Source organism: Columba livia, chromosome 4, assembly GCF_036013475.1.
Source record: "Columba livia isolate bColLiv1 breed racing homer chromosome 4, bColLiv1.pat.W.v2, whole genome shotgun sequence".
Taxonomy (NCBI): domain Eukaryota; kingdom Metazoa; phylum Chordata; class Aves; order Columbiformes; family Columbidae; genus Columba; species Columba livia.
Genome location: NC_088605.1, coordinates 43022856 through 43041627, shown reverse-complemented (window position 1 = coordinate 43041627; position 18772 = coordinate 43022856). Strand labels below are relative to the sequence as shown.

The 18772-nt window shown below is 34.2% G+C and overlaps 1 protein-coding gene across 5 annotated transcripts in view; it reads right to left on the bottom strand.

The window, feature by feature from the left end:
- Positions 1-18772, bottom strand: part of FSTL5 (follistatin like 5) — a 307998-nt gene that overhangs the window by 84226 nt on the left and 205000 nt on the right. For all 5 annotated transcript variants that reach the window (XM_065061431.1, XM_065061429.1, XM_065061430.1 and 2 more), the window contains exon 7: positions 10916-11082. In XM_065061431.1, coding sequence (XP_064917503.1) covers positions 10916-11082 — 167 coding nt within the window. The remainder of the gene's footprint in view (positions 1-10915; positions 11083-18772) is intronic.

The following is an 18772-nucleotide window of genomic DNA, read 5'->3' as shown; positions in this document are numbered from 1 at the left end:
TCTTCTCTTCCGCTATCTCCCTCTCCGGGCCACAGCCAGGGGAGTTTTGGTCAGGCCATTTAGCCCGGCCTTTTGCCATTTTGCAGAGGCCTGTGGGCTTTTTCTGCCTTTATCCTCTCTTTTCTCTCTCTGGGATTGACTTTGGGACCAAGTGTGGCTTGTGACTGGCTGCTCAGTTGTGGACAGAGTTCCTGAGGAATTGCCTTGAGTATCTTTTATTTATACTAGTAGTGTATTTTTTGTTTTATTAAATTGTGTTTATCTCAATCCAAGTTTCTCCCTTCCCTTTTGATTCTCTCCCCTATTGGGGGGGCAGGGAAAGGAAGGGGGAGCAGGGAGGGGGTGAGTGAGTGGCTATTGTGGTTATATTGCTAGCTCGGGAGTCTCCTTCCCTGGAAACATTCAAAACCTGCCTGGACACATTCCTGTGCGATCTACTCTAGGTGAACCTGCTTTAGCAGGTGGGTTGGACTAGATGATCTCCAGAGGTCCCTTCCAACCATTCTGTGATCCCTCTAGCTAACCCTTGGTTTCAATTATATTTTACTCTAATATAAATATATCATCAATAGTTGCTAATCAATCATAGAATTCTTGTCAGAAATAAGATCTTTAATACAGCACAGTGGGAGAAAATGCAGCTTTTACTCCCTGCCTTCCATTTACTATAAATTATAATGTAAGTTTTCAACACTCAGGGCTTCAACTTCAAAGCCTTTTTCAAGATTAATTTCTTGTCTGATGTTAAAACGTATGTATAACATGACATAAACACGAAGGCAAAACAGGATTTCAGTCATCTTTGATTAAGCGTAAGTGACAATAGCAGGAACTTCACAGAATTCTGAACATTTTTAAATCTGCTGCACAAAATTTAAAACATCTCATAGACAAAAATGGTGTGGCATTGATATTTTACTGTGCCAGAGTGTGGCGATTCCATTTCTTATTAACATAAACACGTCTGGAAAGACAGACTTTTGCATGGAAGAAGCACATACTCTACAAAGGAAGATGTAGTTTCATCCCAATTGAATAACAGGACCATTTGAAATAAAATGGTATTTCTGTTATCAAAATTCTTAAGAATAAATAGAAACCCAAATCTGATTTTAAGCCAGGCAAAGTAACCTACTTTTCTTATTTTTTTCCTTCAAGTGTTCAATTAAATATCTGTATGAAAAAAATAAACATTGAAAAATACGAAGATATTTTAATTAGACAGTTCTAGAAGAAAAATGTTAATCATAAACACAGCAAAAATCTGTGAAGTATTTCTGGATAACTGTCAAGAATCCAGTCACTTCTATCACATTTTACCCACAAAAGCATAACAAAGAATGCAGATTCAGTGGTCCTCTGTAAATTCACCTGAATTTCCATTACTCTAGGGTAGGATAAATTTTTATACCAGGTTTTATTTAGGAACACTGTTTCAACTTCCCTAATTCAGGCAGGAGTTTTAGGTGCTACAACAGCTAGACATACATGAAAGGAGAATTAGATGGACATAATTGATGCATCTGTTCCCCAAAGCACAAATGCATCTTCTTTTTTACAATTCCCACCTACTTCGAAGAATACATCTCCTATATTCTTTATCAGACTAGATGGAGCCCAGAGCAAGCTTCAAAGCAAAAAGTAATCACGGGAAGAGCAAGAAAGACTGAAAAGTTGATTCTCCATCAGGGTTTGGCAGAATGTTTTGAAATGCAAACAATACAAAATGGAAGCTTTCACCTCCAGATATAACAAGTCCAGCTCAGGCAATTAACCATCAAAATATGTAATTACTGCACAAATGTTCCAAAGACTGTGCAAAAACATAAGGTTGTATTCATCTTATGAATTGTAAAGCATTGCCAAAATGAGAGTCAGGAGAAGACAGAGCAGCAAATATAACAAAAGTCAACAGGAGCTGAGCTGAGAATAGCCAGAAGGAGGTTGGAGAGATGACCATCCTCAAGACTTTTTCTTCAGTTCAGAGTTGCAGCATGACCACTTGATGGATGGAGAAACAAACCCATTGAATTATTGAGCATTTGTTCCCAATGTTTCTAACGTTCCAAGGTTTTCATGACTATGATGCGTAAAATTCTTACAGAATTGTGGTAAATGTAAACAAACTGTAAATTATACTACAGTTAAAATTCAGCATTTTAGCTCTTTAGGTGAGAACTTGATACCTACATGAAAATCAAGCAAAACTAGAGGAACCTTTTAAAGTATAGACAGATAAAGGTATTGCCATAATTCATACTAAATTTAGGAAACGTTTTAGTTTGTTTTATATTCCCTTTTTAGCAGAACGATGAAAACACATTAGCAATGACAACAGTTCTGAATGTAAGCTTTTGAAAACGGAGTTCTAAATTATCAAGACAGCTATACAAAAATGGTATAAAAATGACAACGAAAGGAAGAATACACAGGAAGGTGATGACATTTATATATAACACAGAACTTTGAATGATGAAAGAGGAATTGGTCTGTACTAAAATATATCATCAATAAAATTTAGATATGAATGGATATATGGTAATGTGAGTATTGGTAGATAGATCACTCAGCAGTTTGATTCAGAGAAATCTTAAATGTCATCATTTGAAAAGTGTGGCAGATGTATCTTCTGCTGTAATCCTGTCAGAGCTCACAAAGTAAGTGGGCTTGATCTGGGTAAGTCCCTTGCTTCATTGTCACTTTTGCAAGCAGCAATACTGGTGATTTTACAGGTGGGTCACATTTTTCTTTTTTGAATCGGTATTGAATTAATACTTTGGTACACTTCTGAGGGACGTAATTTTTTATTATTGTTATCATTATTTTAAACAGTACAATGCCAGTTGAGCCAATTCCTAACAGGCAATTAGGTCCTACCTATCTTAACTCTTCCTCCTCTGTTGTGTGGGAGAGATGGGCAGAAAGGGTTTCTTTTTTTGATGTTTAAGCAATTGTGCCACTCTATTCACTGAAAGACTCTTGGATATCAAAGCACTTTTTTTACTGGTGATGTGGCCCTCCTATAAAATGTATTATAGCAATGATTTGAAAGTCAGGGCTGTGAGCCACGGGAGGCCATTATTAGCAAAGCAACTTCCTCACTCTTTTAAGACAGACTGACCTTTCCTGCTAGCTGTAGCTTAGTCCAGGTTCCTCTTTTAAAACTTATTTTCTAAAATCGTAATCTGAAAACTTAGTATTCTTTTTGCATCCTATAAAACTCTCTCACACAATTTTCACCAAAGCTGTGGAAGACATTGAGTCTATCTAGTAGGATAGCAAAAATACTGCAAAATGACCTGGAGAAGTTGGAAAAATAAATACGTAACTGGTAACAAAAGCATTCAGAAATGATGCTGGTTTTCATCCAGCTGAGGGAATGTATACTGCAGAAAAAAATGACAAGAGCAAGTCTATAACTGTACATAAATATCAAACTGCAATTTTTCATGCACTAATCAGAAATTAATAGCACAAGCTCAGTTTGCTAATAACAGCAATATAGAGTGCAAACATAACCTGCATCTCTATAAATACGTATGTAGAAAAGAGAGAAAACAGTGAATTTTAATGTAAAAGAAAGACAAGGGGGAGAAAGATGCTACAGTAGTGAAACAAGATGCCTACAAAAATAACTTCTAGCTTATAACACAATAGATTAAATGGCTTTCCACTCATTTTAAAATAGAGGGAAGATAGGTAAGAGTGTAAAGAAAGGTAGGTGTGATATAAGTTCTAGTGTGTCTGAAAAGACTAAAAGTTACTGCAGCAGCAGGACAACAACAAACAATTTTTGAATTAATAATATCTTAGAAAAATCAAGATGTATTTTAAACACAGCTTGACGAAAGGAAAACAATAAAACAAATACAATTGCTAGCTCTGTACCTCCCTTAAAATATTTCCATGTTTCTACAAAATCTGTTAGTTAATGTTTACTAAAGAAAAATTAAAAACAGAATAGGTAAGGGTGAATATAACTATATTGTAAAATACCAAAAATAAAGATGATGCAAATCAACTAAGTTGTTATTTGCTGTCTTTATATTCTATATTTACGTTTAGAATTTCTAAATTTCTAAAAACAGTCACTGATGTTTTCTGGAATACCAAATGAAACTAGAACGAATCAACTTCGATACACAGAAAGATATATCTATGGAGAACAAGGATAACAATGTTTTGTACACCTTTGATATTTATATATTTCAGCTCACACAGAAGACCCTCTTAACTGCTAGGAGTAGAGAACTTCCATTTCAGCTGCTTTTCTAAAGTTCAACGCACTATGCTAAAAAAATGGTTTGGAAGAACAGATCAATTGAGAAATCCACAATTGCCCTCATATTTTATTAACAGTTTTTGTCTCTGTAGGTGTCAAAAGTGCGTAGTGCTGCGTTACAGGTAATTTATCATGGCCTGCCTGGGGTTATTTTCCAGTATTCTTTCAGGGCAAAGGGGAATGGATGCACTTTATATTATCGTCTTTCACTGTCACAGGGTCTTTCATTTTTAACTTCTGGAAAAGCAAACAGGAAAATACAAACAGACTCAGCCATTTTGCATATGATTAGCAGAAGCAACACTAGAAAGCAGAATTGTGAGTGGTGCAAAACAGGGGATTCAGCTCTACAAGAAGCAGCTACTTCGCCTCGTTCTCTAACAAGAAAAGAGAATATATTATCATCCACAGAACATTCTGTTCAAATCTGAAATCAACACTTTAATTTCTAATGAAGATAAAATGAAGCAGACTGATCTAGCACAAGAGAAGAAAAAGCCCATGAGGATCTTAATGCTTCTTCATAATGAGAGAATCAGCTGGCTCTAAGTTAAAATAGTCCCCACCATAAAAAGATGTACATAATAAAATGTATCATAAAGTTCTGCAGTGTTATAACTTTGATTAAGCTAGAGTTATAGAACTTGCACGTCCAAACTATTTTAACAGGAATGAGAATGCAACCTAATCACAATCTTTTTAACTGTACCTAGCCAACCCAGAAGATTACAGATCAACACTGACACCTGGTTTAAATGTGTCTTTACGGTGTCATGAAAACTAAAATATTAAAGCAGCTTCAATATCCAAACAAAACATGCTAAATCTTGCAAGTCTTCCATGTAACCAAAGTTTCCCTTTATGTGATTTATCCCACTAGGAATCAATTAGGAAACAAAACCAGATTCCAAAAAAGGAAAGAGAAAAATAAAGGATGGAAGAGAACTGAATGAGATGGTTGCACTGGTGGTCAGGACTAAATACTTTTGATGTAGCTATAAATAAAAAAGAATTAGAGATTTGATAAAGTTGATTGGTATCTTTGACAATAACTATTTTCATTTTATTTTTAAGATGGAATAGAGAAAACTTGGTATTTAATCCATTAAAAAGCAGAGAAAAGTTAATAATACACCCTAATTAAAAGAAAGACTATGTAACAGATAAAGGGCAATTCAATACCGATCAAAATAGAAACATACTGACTTTTATGAGTCACTTTTAATCAAATCCAATCACTTTTCTAGGAAATACACTTAGCATTTTGGACAATCTGAAAAAATTTCTGTCATCAGTTGCTGAGCAGAAACTTCCAAGATAGAACATGTTCTTTCAAAGGACATTAGCTTTTAATGGCACCTCCACTACGTTATGGTGTTCTGGGATTGTGTTTATTCTTGGGGGACAGGGAGGAGGGGGTAGGGCAGGATCAATCAATAAGAGAATGCAGACTGTTCAACAATACAAAAAAAAAATAAAAAAGAAAAAAGTTGTAATCTGTAGATTAATTTTAACAAGATGAATAAATGAGAAGTTCTGAGAGAAAGACAATATATACATAACCTCAAAAACCCCAACATTTAAATATTACATGCTTCCCATGAAGGTAGCCTAAAGAAATATATCATGAGCTTGTATCAAAAAGTAAAAGCTGAACTACACTCCTTTAAAAAGTTATTAATTTAAGTATGTTAGCAGATGTTAAACTTCATATATGGACAAGTAATTAAGTAGATATTGTATAAATGTAACAAATGTAAAAGGGTAGACATCTTGTAAGAAAAGTGAAATTGCTGACAAGTATAGGGAAGAAGGTGAAAGCAAAACTGAAGGCAAAGGTCAGAAAAATAATAAACTGAGATATGAAAACTGTTAAAAAAGTGAATTAACTAACCTGAAAAAAAATAAAACTTATTGCAGATGGGAAAAAAATCTGCTATTTTAAAATTTTCTGTAAGTGAGATTTTCTGTAATGAGTAATAGGTTAGATAAAATATATTCAAAAATGTAAGTGGAAAGATAGATACAAAATTTAAGGTGAAAGAAAACAGAAGGAGAAAAAAGCATTTCTAGATGTATAGTAAAATATCAGCAAAACGCTCTGTGGTGTCAATCGTGTAGTGAACCATAGCACAAATATATTACAAGTTAAGTAAAATATGCAAAGGCATACAATTATTCACAGCTTCATTTAGATGAGTGCTAATTATCCCTGACTCCCATCAGTTTCAGTAAGAGAAAGATCAGTAGGAAGATGCGTTACTTCCACAAATAGAAGTCAGAAGTGCCATAAGAAGAGTTGAGGAGCACTAAGGACTTCTAAAACTACCAGCTGGATACCATCAGTAAAATTAATAATATCTGACCACACATTTGATAGCATTATTTATATATATATATATACACACATATATACTTTTTTAAATGCGCTACTTAAATAAAATTTTTATTCATCCCTTGAAAGTCAAACAGTATTTCTTTAAAAATACAAATATATATTTTTAGATGTCTTAAAATACATAATATTGCTCATTATTGAAGACTGGCTCTTAGCCACACGATACTTGACAGCCCTACACATATAAACTGTATACTTTCAGTAGAGTAGACTATTTTTCAACAAAATATAAATTCACCAGTCACAATTTGAGTTTATATTTAGACTCTTGCTTTTTCTTGTTGTATTTTTCTGTTTCGCAAAACACTAGACCATTTTATTGTTTTGAGTTTGTCCCTCTCTGAAGCCAATAGCTTAACTCACACTGAGAACTGCATATGGCAAAAATTCAATTTCTAAGTATGAGCACTTGCAATGATTCACACAATCATATTGGCGCTACCTCTTAGTCTAGTTTCCTATGTATGTTCTAACTTCCATTTATGAAGATCTTTGATGAGTTTGGCTCAAAAAAAAAAAAAAATTCTATCTTCCCAGGACAGTGGTTGTCATGTTGTTTGTTTGTTTGTTCAGAAAGTGTACTACTATTCACACAGCATTAGTCTTGAGATTCATGGATGTGGTTCTTGTATAACTGAGTAAATTAATAATTCCCAGAGTTAGACAAACATGATTGGAGTTTATAATATAGCCATAGTAAAGCCTAGAATACATTGCCTCTGGGGACATCTTAAATTATACAAGGACTTAGTGGATTTGAATGTTTAAAATTGCCTGAATAAGTACAACATATTCTTTGGTGGTTAAATTGCGACATAAACTTGAGCACACTATGTTTCTCTCTGCATTTGTTCCTTTGAAGTTAATATTTAAGTACTAAATTCATTTTCCATAGTGAAATATAAAACACTACTCTTTTTTTTTTTTTTTTTTCCAATTATTTTTCTTTTCCCCAAGGTTTTATTTTTATTATATTGCCTGAATGGATACTAAATTATGGCTACATAACAAGCTCTAAGCAAATGTGAAACTGTAAGAACCAAACACAGAATATCTGACGAACGAGGTTCAGAAAGACACGGAATGACCACAGATATATGGAAGAAATAAAAAAAGAGACAAGCAAAGGGAAGATCTAGAAATAAAAATAGGAGAATCAAATCAATGCAAACAATGAAACATGTAAAATAAATTTTGAAGGAAAGAGACTCTGAGGACAAATTTAACTCAATGCTTTTTTTGTTGTTGGTGGGCTTTTTCTGGTGTATCCATTAACTCTTTGTTCCACCCTTTGTTAGTTTAACTACAAAGACATACTAGATGAATATCACCTATGCATATTTGAGTGCTACTAATTTTAGTGCCTCACTCCATGAATATCAGATCTATCATTCTCATTCTCTTTCTATATTTGAATCATAACTAAACTGTTAATATTAAAGGACTAAGCTATAACATAATTTTGCTTAAAAAGACTTCTAAGCATTCCAGTTTATGTTTTTCTTAAGCTAACAAATAAATGATGAATACATTCATCTTCAGAATTATGCACTACTGTCACTTGAAGCTTTTACTCCATTTACAGTTCTTCCTGTACACAGAATACATACACAGATATCATTTCCAGAACTCAGGTAACACTTTGTAGATCCTTCTTTTTATGTTTGTGGGTTATCCATCCAGTATTCCATCACACATTCCTCCTTTCTTATTAAATATAAACAAATCTGGACAATTCTAGCAATTGCAACTTTCCTTTGAATGTCTGATCACCACTACAATATGACTTCAAAATTGGGCATCCCATGAGTCTTCAAAAATTCCATACTTGACATCTTCCAGATAAGGTAAGTACTTCAAAAGTGTGCAGGGTTGGCCCTGGCTAATAGCCAAACTCGCACCCAGCTGCCTGCTTACTCATTCCCTCACAGCCTCCCACAGGAAGAGATAGGGAAAAAATAAGAGGAACTTGAATGAGAAAGCCCATGGGTTGAGATAAAGATGGGAAGATTGCTTACTAATTACCATGGTGGGCAAAACAGAGTCAACCTTAGGAAATTTAGCTTAATTTATTGGCAATTAAAATAAACAAGTAACTACTAATTTGCGTGGTGGGAAAAAACAAAACAAAACAAAATAAAAAAAGACATACATCATTAAAACAATAGATTTCTTCCCTGCCTTCCTCAGGCTCAACTCCACTCCCAACTCCTTTACTGTCCACTTGAGTGGTACAGGAGGTTGGAGGGGTATAGTCAGCACACAGCAGTTTCTCCCTGCGTCTCCTTCCTGCTCACCCTTTTGTCTGCTCCAGCCAGGACTCTCCATGGGTTAAGTCCTTCCATATACACCTGCTGTGGTGTGGGTTCCTCACTGGCTGCTGTAGGTAACTGCTCCACCTGCTCCTACTCCAGCCTTGGACTTCCCTTTGCTGTTTCTTGCTGTTTTTGTTCTCTACTCCTGTGTCTCTGGTGTTTAATGCCCTTATCCAAATGTCTTCCCAAGGGTGCCAAGAGCGTGGCTGAGGAGCTCAGTTGTGCCCTGTGGTGGGTCCATTTGAACTGATTGCAAGTGTGTCCAGCATGGGCTATTCTTGGCCTCTCCCCTCAGAGGCCACCTCTGCAGCTCCCACTGCCAACATCTGGGCACCTGTACCCAGTACATGAAATTTCTCTGTGGTTTGTTCTTCAGTTTTCATGTTGTTTGGTTTCTTTTTTTTTTTTTTTCATTTTCATACTCACAATTCTCTTTTCACATCTGCAAATATAGTCAATTGAACCTTTCAGTTTGAAACTGAACTGTTAGCTTCATTATTTCTATTCATCAATTCCCTTTTATTTCTCTGTGTCCAGATGCATGTTCCTTTTTCCATCTACAGCACGCCATGTATTATACTTAGAAATGATTAGTAAGAACTCCAAATCATTATTTACAAGTATCATGAATATTTACAGAAAGCTAACAAATATTGCAGAAAGGAGCTTGTGAACATGAGCAAGATACTTTTGAATGTCAGGCACGTGATTAATACCAAACTAAAAAAAGCAACAATTATTCAACTGAGAACTTCTCAAAGGATTCTGGTTTTATCCAAAGACTCTTAGAGCTACCATTCAAGCAAGATGAGCTTTGAAACTGCCCCTTATTTTACAAAGTACCACTGCAAGCAAGCTGAATTTACAAGCAGAAATAAAGTAAAAACAGAAAACAAAACACAACAAAGGTGAAGTACTACCTTAGAAATAAAAGCATCCATAAGAAAATGAAACAAAAATAAGCAAACTAGATATCTGATTGTGGCAATATTCCACACATGTAACAGTTCTAGTAATCTTGGACTCACTTGCATCAGAAAGCAAGCACAACTCCCCATGCAAGCGTTTGTCCATGTTTTGCTAACATACTATGGCCAAAGTAAGCATACCCACAACCAAGCAAAATACAGCCGAAAGCATATGTGTAGAGTTTTGTCAGAAGATATAACTATTTTTCTAATTTTCTATTTTGCTCCACATTTTGAGGTCATGGCAAAGTCAGGTGGCAAATATTTGCCTCCCTAAAGAAAAATTTCTAAAATATACTAATATTCACTGATGATTCTTTCAGAAGTACCATATATGCTGGATATTCACTAATGATTCTTTGAGAAGTACCATTTACACTGCTGAATATTTGGAGGCATAAGGAAAACAACCAGTTTCATAGTCAAATACTTATTTTGAGAATTTTCTTTACTGAATTATTAGACTATAAATTTAGTACAAACATCATACTAGTAACAGGTCAGTATTGATTTCTTAACATGTTCATCTCTTAGATTTCTTTTTGTTTTTATTTTATATGTTTGAGTATTACCCTGAATGTACAATGCTGACTCTATTTTGGGATACAATTTTGGCTTCATGTGCTTTTATTGCTATATTTATTATTTTAAATGCTCTGTGAAACATATTTTCTCTATATTTAACAACAAGGACTTGTATACACAGTAAAAAAAAAAACAAAACCCAAATAAAAACAAAACCAAACAAACAAACAAAACGTCAACATAAAAAACAAAAACAAAAACCAACACATACAAAAAAGACTAACAAAAAAAACAGACTGAGTTTGGCAGGCATTTAACTTCCACTTCTTTTCTTTGAAACATTAGGAGTATAGAGCTTGTTACATACCACTTTTCTTTATTAAAAGTTTTGAAAATAAGCTGTTAAATAGAGTTTTGCCTTACTTACATTGATATCTTCCAAATCTAAGCTGTTCAGAATGACATTGTTCCTCTTCCAGATGATGGGAGGTCTCAGAGTTCCCTGGATCGCACAACTTAAGACAGCGCTTTGTCCCACCGTTGCTGCAGTGGTGCTTAGTTTTTGATCTTCAGGCAGATTCAGCTGAACTACCTCTGCAAAAGATATATTGTTTGTAAGATTAATGAGCATGCAGCTTCATAAGGTTAATTAGCATGCAGGTTTTGTAAACTGGTAATTTAAGGATTTTAATTGGAATCAAAGTAAAAAGAACTTCCAACAGTCACAGGAAGTTCAGAGTATTTCAAATAAAGGTCAGCATGACATTTCAATTAAACTGACTGACAAGTATCACCCTGTCAGAAGAGAAGCATTTAACATGAAAATGAATTTCAGAGGTAAGACTGTCATAAACATGACAATGTATCCAAAGTCAGACACCAGAAGTTATTTGACAGTTGAGGCCAATGCAGTGGAGTAGTCAGCACCTTTGTCTGAACTAAGATGGCAGCACTGCTAAAAGACTAATTCATAGGAGTTCACTTCCAGAACAGAAAAATGCAGATGGTGCTCAGATTACAAAACACACAGGACTGAAACTGAAATGTGAATGCTGCATTCAGAATATAAAATTGAAGTACAATGTTTCTATTCTGCCAAGCCAGTTTTTATGGGGATTTTTCCTTAATATTAGTGAACACATGCTTTCCAGATCACACAGACATTAGTAATCTCTCCCATTTCAGTCTCAGAAGAACATGCATTCCTCCTAACACAAAAGTTGATGTAGTTCATTAAAAAACAGTGTTAAACAGTGTTAAAACTCTAAATACAAAAAAGAAAAAAAAAAAAAAAAAAATAAGCAAACACCCCCCCCCCCCCCCTTAAAAAAAACAGAGTACTTTATAGCATCAATTTTGAAACAGCTCTGTCTGGCAAGGAACAGAAGCAACAACGAGGATGGACTATAGCACCTGGCAGAAGTCGAGACTACAATACTTTGTAAGAGTTAATGACAAACTTGAAGTAAACGCAGTGCATCACCTGAAAAATTGTGAATTATCTCAATACACAATATTTGCATCTATTTTTTGCATTTACAGTAAATACAATAGAAGTTGCTAGTGCTGATAAGCTATTTATCAAAGCTTGCCAAGCCATTTTCAATTTATTTAGTAATACCTAAAATACCCTAGTGTAAAATACCTGTAAATTAGTAAATTTAGAGGAGGCAATTTCAAAAGTGTGTCATGGTTGTGTGTGTAGGGTTGGAGAGTGTGTGTGTTTTGTTTTTTTCTTCAAGATAGACAAATTGGTACCACGTTTAGAAGCAAAACCACCAAGAATACACTCAGACACACATTCTGCATAGATGCATGCATATGAGAAAATTCAATAAATATGAGAAATTTTAGGAACATAAAATTACTTTTTCACATTCACTGTCTGAACTATGAGAAAACTTCAACATCACTCTTGAAAACTATCCAACATTTTTAAAACCAGTGCAACAAATTCTAAGTCACTTTATATCCTGTGAGAATGAAGAAAGGTTTTGGCATGGTTCTTGAAACATCTAAAAACATGTGTGATTACAACATTATATGTTTTGTTTCTTAAGTAAAGAAAATCTTAATGAAATTAAATTTAGTATGAATAAATATGATAGTAAATACAGAGTATATAGTCTTTAAAGGAGAAGTATTTTTATATTCAATTTAAGGAAGCCTTTGCCATACAATTTTAGAACAAATCTGCTTGATGCAAAAACAAGTAAATAAAATTAATACTAGGAGAGAAGTACTCTCAACCCTTTCAACTAAACAATATGGAAAGTACATCTTCTTCTATTTTTCACTGCCCCTGGTATTTCATATTGCAAGAAAAATAATGTATAGCTTTAGTAACTACCTTTGTACCATAACACAAACTAAAACCAAAGTAACTGAACAAATTTCAACAATTTCAACAAGAAAAAAAATAAACTGTGGGAGCATCCATGCTCATTTCAATCCAAAGAAAAACAATACAAGACCAAAACCACCACCACTAATTTTTCAGGTAAACCAGAACTTCATCTTTACTCAGTTTTTCAGATAATCTTTTAAACATTTCGATGTGTAGCAGCAGTTTGTCTCTTGCAGTTTTCTCCACTAATCTATGTACTAACCAGCTCTAATAATAACTTCTATGTCCCACAACTGATTTGGACACTTACATAAAAAGAGAGTGAGTGATACCCGTTAATTTGATGATATCGTATACTCTTCCCTCTTGTGTAATTGCCCATATGTGAGAGGATGAACAGCTGAGACTTGTCTTTTCACTTGTGGTGTGCCCAATTAAATATAACCTATTAAAATTCTACATTTGTAAGGATTTTTCCATATGAGACGTATGAGAGCTATATAGGAGTTGAAGATCATCCAAATTGTAATTTTTCCACTCCGCTGCTAAAGCATGAAAAATCTCTAGGTTTTTTATCTTTCTTTTTAAGTAAACTACAAAGGGCATCATGTATCTATTGTCTTTCAATTACCAAATTACTTTAATATAAGACAGACATTATCTTTCCATTATAGCAAAGCAGCAACCTATAAGCTAGCTAAGATCATTTCTAAGTTCTTTTTAGCCTCATAAAAGCAATACTTTGTAATTAACACGATTTTTTATTATTCCAAAATGCAAGCATCAGAGAGACATCTCAGTATCTTCAGAAAGCAAAGCTTTCTTGTTCTATAATTAAACTCAATGCTTCAATTTTGTGTGATTATAAATATTAATTTATATTTAGACAACAATAACAAAAATACCTGATTAATTTATTATCCAGCAGGAATGTTCTATGACTCAAAACTCAAGTGATGCAGCTCAACAGACATGCTCAAATGAGACTGATTAATTTTTATCTGACACAATGTCTTACACTAAGGAAATGTAAATATTAACTTGAATATTTTACCATATTCTACAGGGTTATTTTATTTACTTCTTTTTTGTGAAGCTTTTCAGAGATTTTTCAGAGATGTTTCTTCAGACTGTCATGCAGACTTCCTGAGACATACCTGAATGGCTACAGAACAATTCAAAATTTCTGGTAGAAAACTGACAGTACTAATACTTTGCATCTTTATAAAATTCACTATGCAATGATCTCAAATATTCTGATATTCTATGTATAAGGAGTAATTACACGTTTTCAAAAGTCAATTAGAAAATTGACTTTTACAATCATAATTCAGAAGTTAATTCAGGAAAGTCACACAACAGTGATCATGACATCACGTTCATATTTCATAAAATTAAGAATGCTACCTGGAACTGGTCAATGCACTGTTACATATTTCTGAAAAGTTGTGAAAAAACCAAACACTGATATTTACAATTTTGTCACTGCTTTCCCTCAAAGTTCTGAACAACATTTAGTAAAAAAAAAAAAAAGTCATATATTATACAACTATGTATATTTTAAATCATTATTTAATAAAAAAATATAAGTTACATGATAATTTGTCTTATTTTCTAAAGATAAAACTATTGTACGTATTTTCTCCTTAATGGTGGGAAAAAATGGGGGAAAAAAAAAAAGAACCACTACTACTCAACTCAAAAACCCTTAAGTCTACAGAGCTGTAGCAAGAGAAGAGTTATTTGACAAATGACTTCCTGAAAAACCCTGTTGATGAACTGTCTGCAGCCAGGGTGGAAAGGGCACACTCTGATGTGGTGGGGAAGTGTCCAGTGTGTGCCGAGTGCTCTCAGGTGCACAGGGCAGCACCTCTCATATCTCTGGCTCCATTACATGCCCTTAGAAAAGGCCCAGGAACTCAGAGATGTATTTGCCATCTCTTCCCTCCTCCCTAAAAGAAATAAACCTGATTCTGAGAGCAAATGATTTTTCTTTCCAGAGACTGAAGTGATGTCACTGGCATATACCACCTGCTACGATGTCTCCAAGCTTTCCCTCTATATTGCCCTTGTAAAGCAATGATAATTCTTTGAAGTTTAGTCTCACACATTTTGTTTATTTAAGTGAAAAAGCAGAGTAAGGCTTTCAAAAAAAATGGAAATGGAATGAATTCAGTTTACTAATACAACACCGAGCAAAAAAAAAAATTTGATATTGTTGGTTACAGAGCAGTAATATTATATGTAAGAAGCCAGTAGGCTTTACCTTCTATGACTTGTCATTATCAGAAGCATGAATGCTCTACTATAGTATACTGTACTAATGACACTTTGCAATTCTTTGAGGTACAATATCAGTCTCACACACACACACCCTGTTTTTAGCTACAAATAAGTCACTGGATACATTCTTTCAGCTAAAGAAGAGAAAAGAAAAATGAAAAAATGAAAGCTAGAGGTATAGTTACGAGGTTGTCTAATTCCTCTACTACAGTAATCCAATTTTATTTTTTTTTGTTAAGGGTATTAGTGAAAGCATAAAATAAGTTTGCTTCCCGGGAGGCCACTGAAGAACTTCCCTAATAACTCTCAGAATGTTCTCTTCCTGTTTCATTAAAGACATATCACCTTCCTTTCAGCCATCTCCTTATTTTTATGATTTCTCTACTAACTCCTGGTGCTTTAGTTGACTGAACAGGTTCTTATGTGGCATCATACCAAGTGCTTTACTGAAAAGGATGGAAATATTTATTTTCTCATTGCTTCTTGCTAGCTGTCTAGAATCTATGTTAGAGACTTACTTTTGTTTCTCCTACAGTTAAAATTGGATCAAAATAAGACAAGTTTTTCTATTACATTTTTATACATATTTTCTGTTATAAATATCTTTATGGTATCTTTCTAAAATATCTTCAGAACTTACTGAAACCAAATGCAAAATAACATCACTCCTACCGAATCAGCAAAGAAATAAGACATTTATCAGGTATCTTCTGTTTCTTGAGGTATGTTTTATTTTAAAATATATCATATCATTGATATACATCACTATACATCATTGTTACTTTTGTTTTAAAGCTTAAAGTGTTTGTTCATCTCTGTTGCATGTTCCATAGACAGGTATTTTTGGAAGATATAGACAATGCATTCAAATAGCTTTCCCTAAATAGCTTACAATGTAAAATACATAAAGACACATACAGTGAGTGCGTTCACTTATAGAGCTTCTAGCTCTACATGCAGCTCACCTTAGGAAAATTTTAAAATAATTCTGAGGAAGGTATTACAATACTTCAAATGATGATCAATATGAATAGAGTGTACATGCTTAAATTTTCTTAGTTTGCTCAACATTTAGTAATTAAACTGTGAAAGGCAGGAAAAGGAGTTTTCAAAGCTGACATTTTGCAAAAATATCCCCAAAGCAATAGGGATAAATCAATAATGGAACCCCACTTTAATTTTTTCGAGAGTCATACATCTGGGGTTATCATTCTTTGTTTAAGTTAAGCTATATCGATATTCTTGTAAGCCAACAGATAAAATGGTATCACTGTATTTTTAAAACATAACGGGAAGGGTAGGGTAGTGCTAGGAAAAAAAAAAAAGGTGATAGCTGTGCAGTGCTTTGATCAACCTTTTTATTTTCTTAATCCTAAATACAATGAGTGCATTTATAAAAATAGTTGTTACATTTTTATTTATTTGAGTTTTCTGAGGAATTTAAAGAATAGTGAAAGCTGGGCTCTTCAGTTCTCTGCCTGTACATGAAAAAAAGAAATCTTATTTCCAACTCCCTTGATGGCCCAAAACAGTCAGTAGAGGCCGTACACAATCATAAAACTATTTTGTCATAGGATACCAAATCAGGCCACTAGGAGGAAAAAGTCTGAAGCATATGAGATTTCCTGAGATTAAGTGGTGCCTTACTGTGTCTTATGACCAGTAAAGAAAAGTCACAATGTCATTCTGAATAAAAGTTTTTGAAAGCTAAAATGTATGAGAAAATGTTATATTGGGACTTTGTACATCACTTTATAATTGATTATCTATTAAAGGAAAGAAGATCTTATGCAAATGCAGATTGTTTCGGTTGATTTAATTCCATTAACAAATATACATTTTGAACCCTCTCACTTACTTAAGTTGTATGTATTTATTCATAGCAGCCACAAAACACACTTTTGAGTCTGAACTAATAAACATTACGCAGACTGGTTCCCACTATCTAAAATTAAGACCACATTAAGCCTGTATTTATTTTCTTTGCCTATTTCAAAGCTAATTCAAAAGCAATCACCTTTTAAAACCAAGCAAATAAGTTTCATCCATGTACTACAGTAAGCTCTGTATTTAATGGACAGCATTACTTGGTGGTTTGAAGTAGCTGAAATGCAGCCAGGTAATGTGCCGTTTTGTTGTGGTTTAACCCAGCAGGCAGCTAGACACCACACACAGCTGTTCGCTCACTCCCCTCCCCAGTAGGATGGGGTAGGGAACTGAAAAAAGGTAAACCTCACGGGTTAAGACAGTTTAACAGGACAGGAAGGGAATAATAACCATAAATATATATATATATATATATATATATATAAAAACCAAGTGATGCACAGGGTAATTGCTCATCACCTGTTGACTGATGCTCAGCCAGTTCCTGAGCAGTGGTTGCCACTGCCCAGCCAACTCCCCATGTTTATATACTGAGAAAGACATCATATGGTGTTGAATACCCCTTTGGCCACTCCGGGTCAGCTGTCACAGCTGTGCCCCATCCCAGTTTCTTGTGCACCGCCAGCCTCTATGCTGCCAAGTCCTTGACTTAGTATAAAACATTGCTTATCAACAACCCAAACACCAACGCATTATCAGCACTCTTCCCATACTAAATCCAAAACACGGCATTATACCAGCTACTAGGAAGAAAATTAGCTCTATCCCAGGCAAAACCAGGACATTCTCCTCTTCTGGCATTGACCCCACTTTCCTGAAAACGGCATAACAAAAGCTTTTTCATCAGTGTTTTTTTGCTGTTCTTTTACATCAATTTTAAAATCAGTACACATCACCATTAGCATGACAAATTTTGTAATTTTATGCTGTATCTTCTGATTTGAATTTGTTTTAAACATATTACTCATCTATTTAGTAGAATGTTTCAGGAGAAGTAACAGAACATAGTTCATGAGTGGCTGTTCTCTAGGGTCTTATGCCAGCAAATGAGTCTTTCTGTTCTCATAATCCATTTAACAGCATACAAGGGAAAAAAAAGAAAAAAAGCATAAATAACCTCTTCATGACTCCTTAATGTTTTAGCTGCAGAGGTTGGATTAAAATTCAGGATGGCTTATTTCCAGCCTTATGGCCAACATAGCAGGGGATGCTACTTCTCTATCACTGCATTATGGTTGCTATTCAAAATCAAAAGCTCTTAACAGACTTACCATTATAATGAACATTTATTCATCTTTCATCTTTGCTGAAAAGAGACTTGAAAAATCACCTTTTGTTGACAATCATAATATTATGATAGTTCCAGTTTTTAGGGAGTCCTGTACAAACCAATTCTGTGCAGAAAATTAACAGAAACTATAAAAGCAAACACAATCTTCTCTGAAGCTTTACTTATAATACTGGCCAATGAGATTTAATGGAGTGTGATTGAAAGGTCATGCTAGGAAACATTTATTTTATGGAAGAACTGAAAGCTTCTCTGAAAAACAAATGTGAAGCAAAAAGCCCATGGTTTCTATTTCCTCTTACAAACATCAAATGCAGTATTCTTTATTACCTAGAAACTTTAAGAATGCTTCAGGTTTTCAAAATCAGGATAAAGTAGAATATTTCAGCTGACTTCTTGCTTTGGTGAATTTAGCATCAAATCCTTTTATTACTGAAACAGCTTTCATTTTCTGGTTTTGTTAGGACCAAAATGACCAT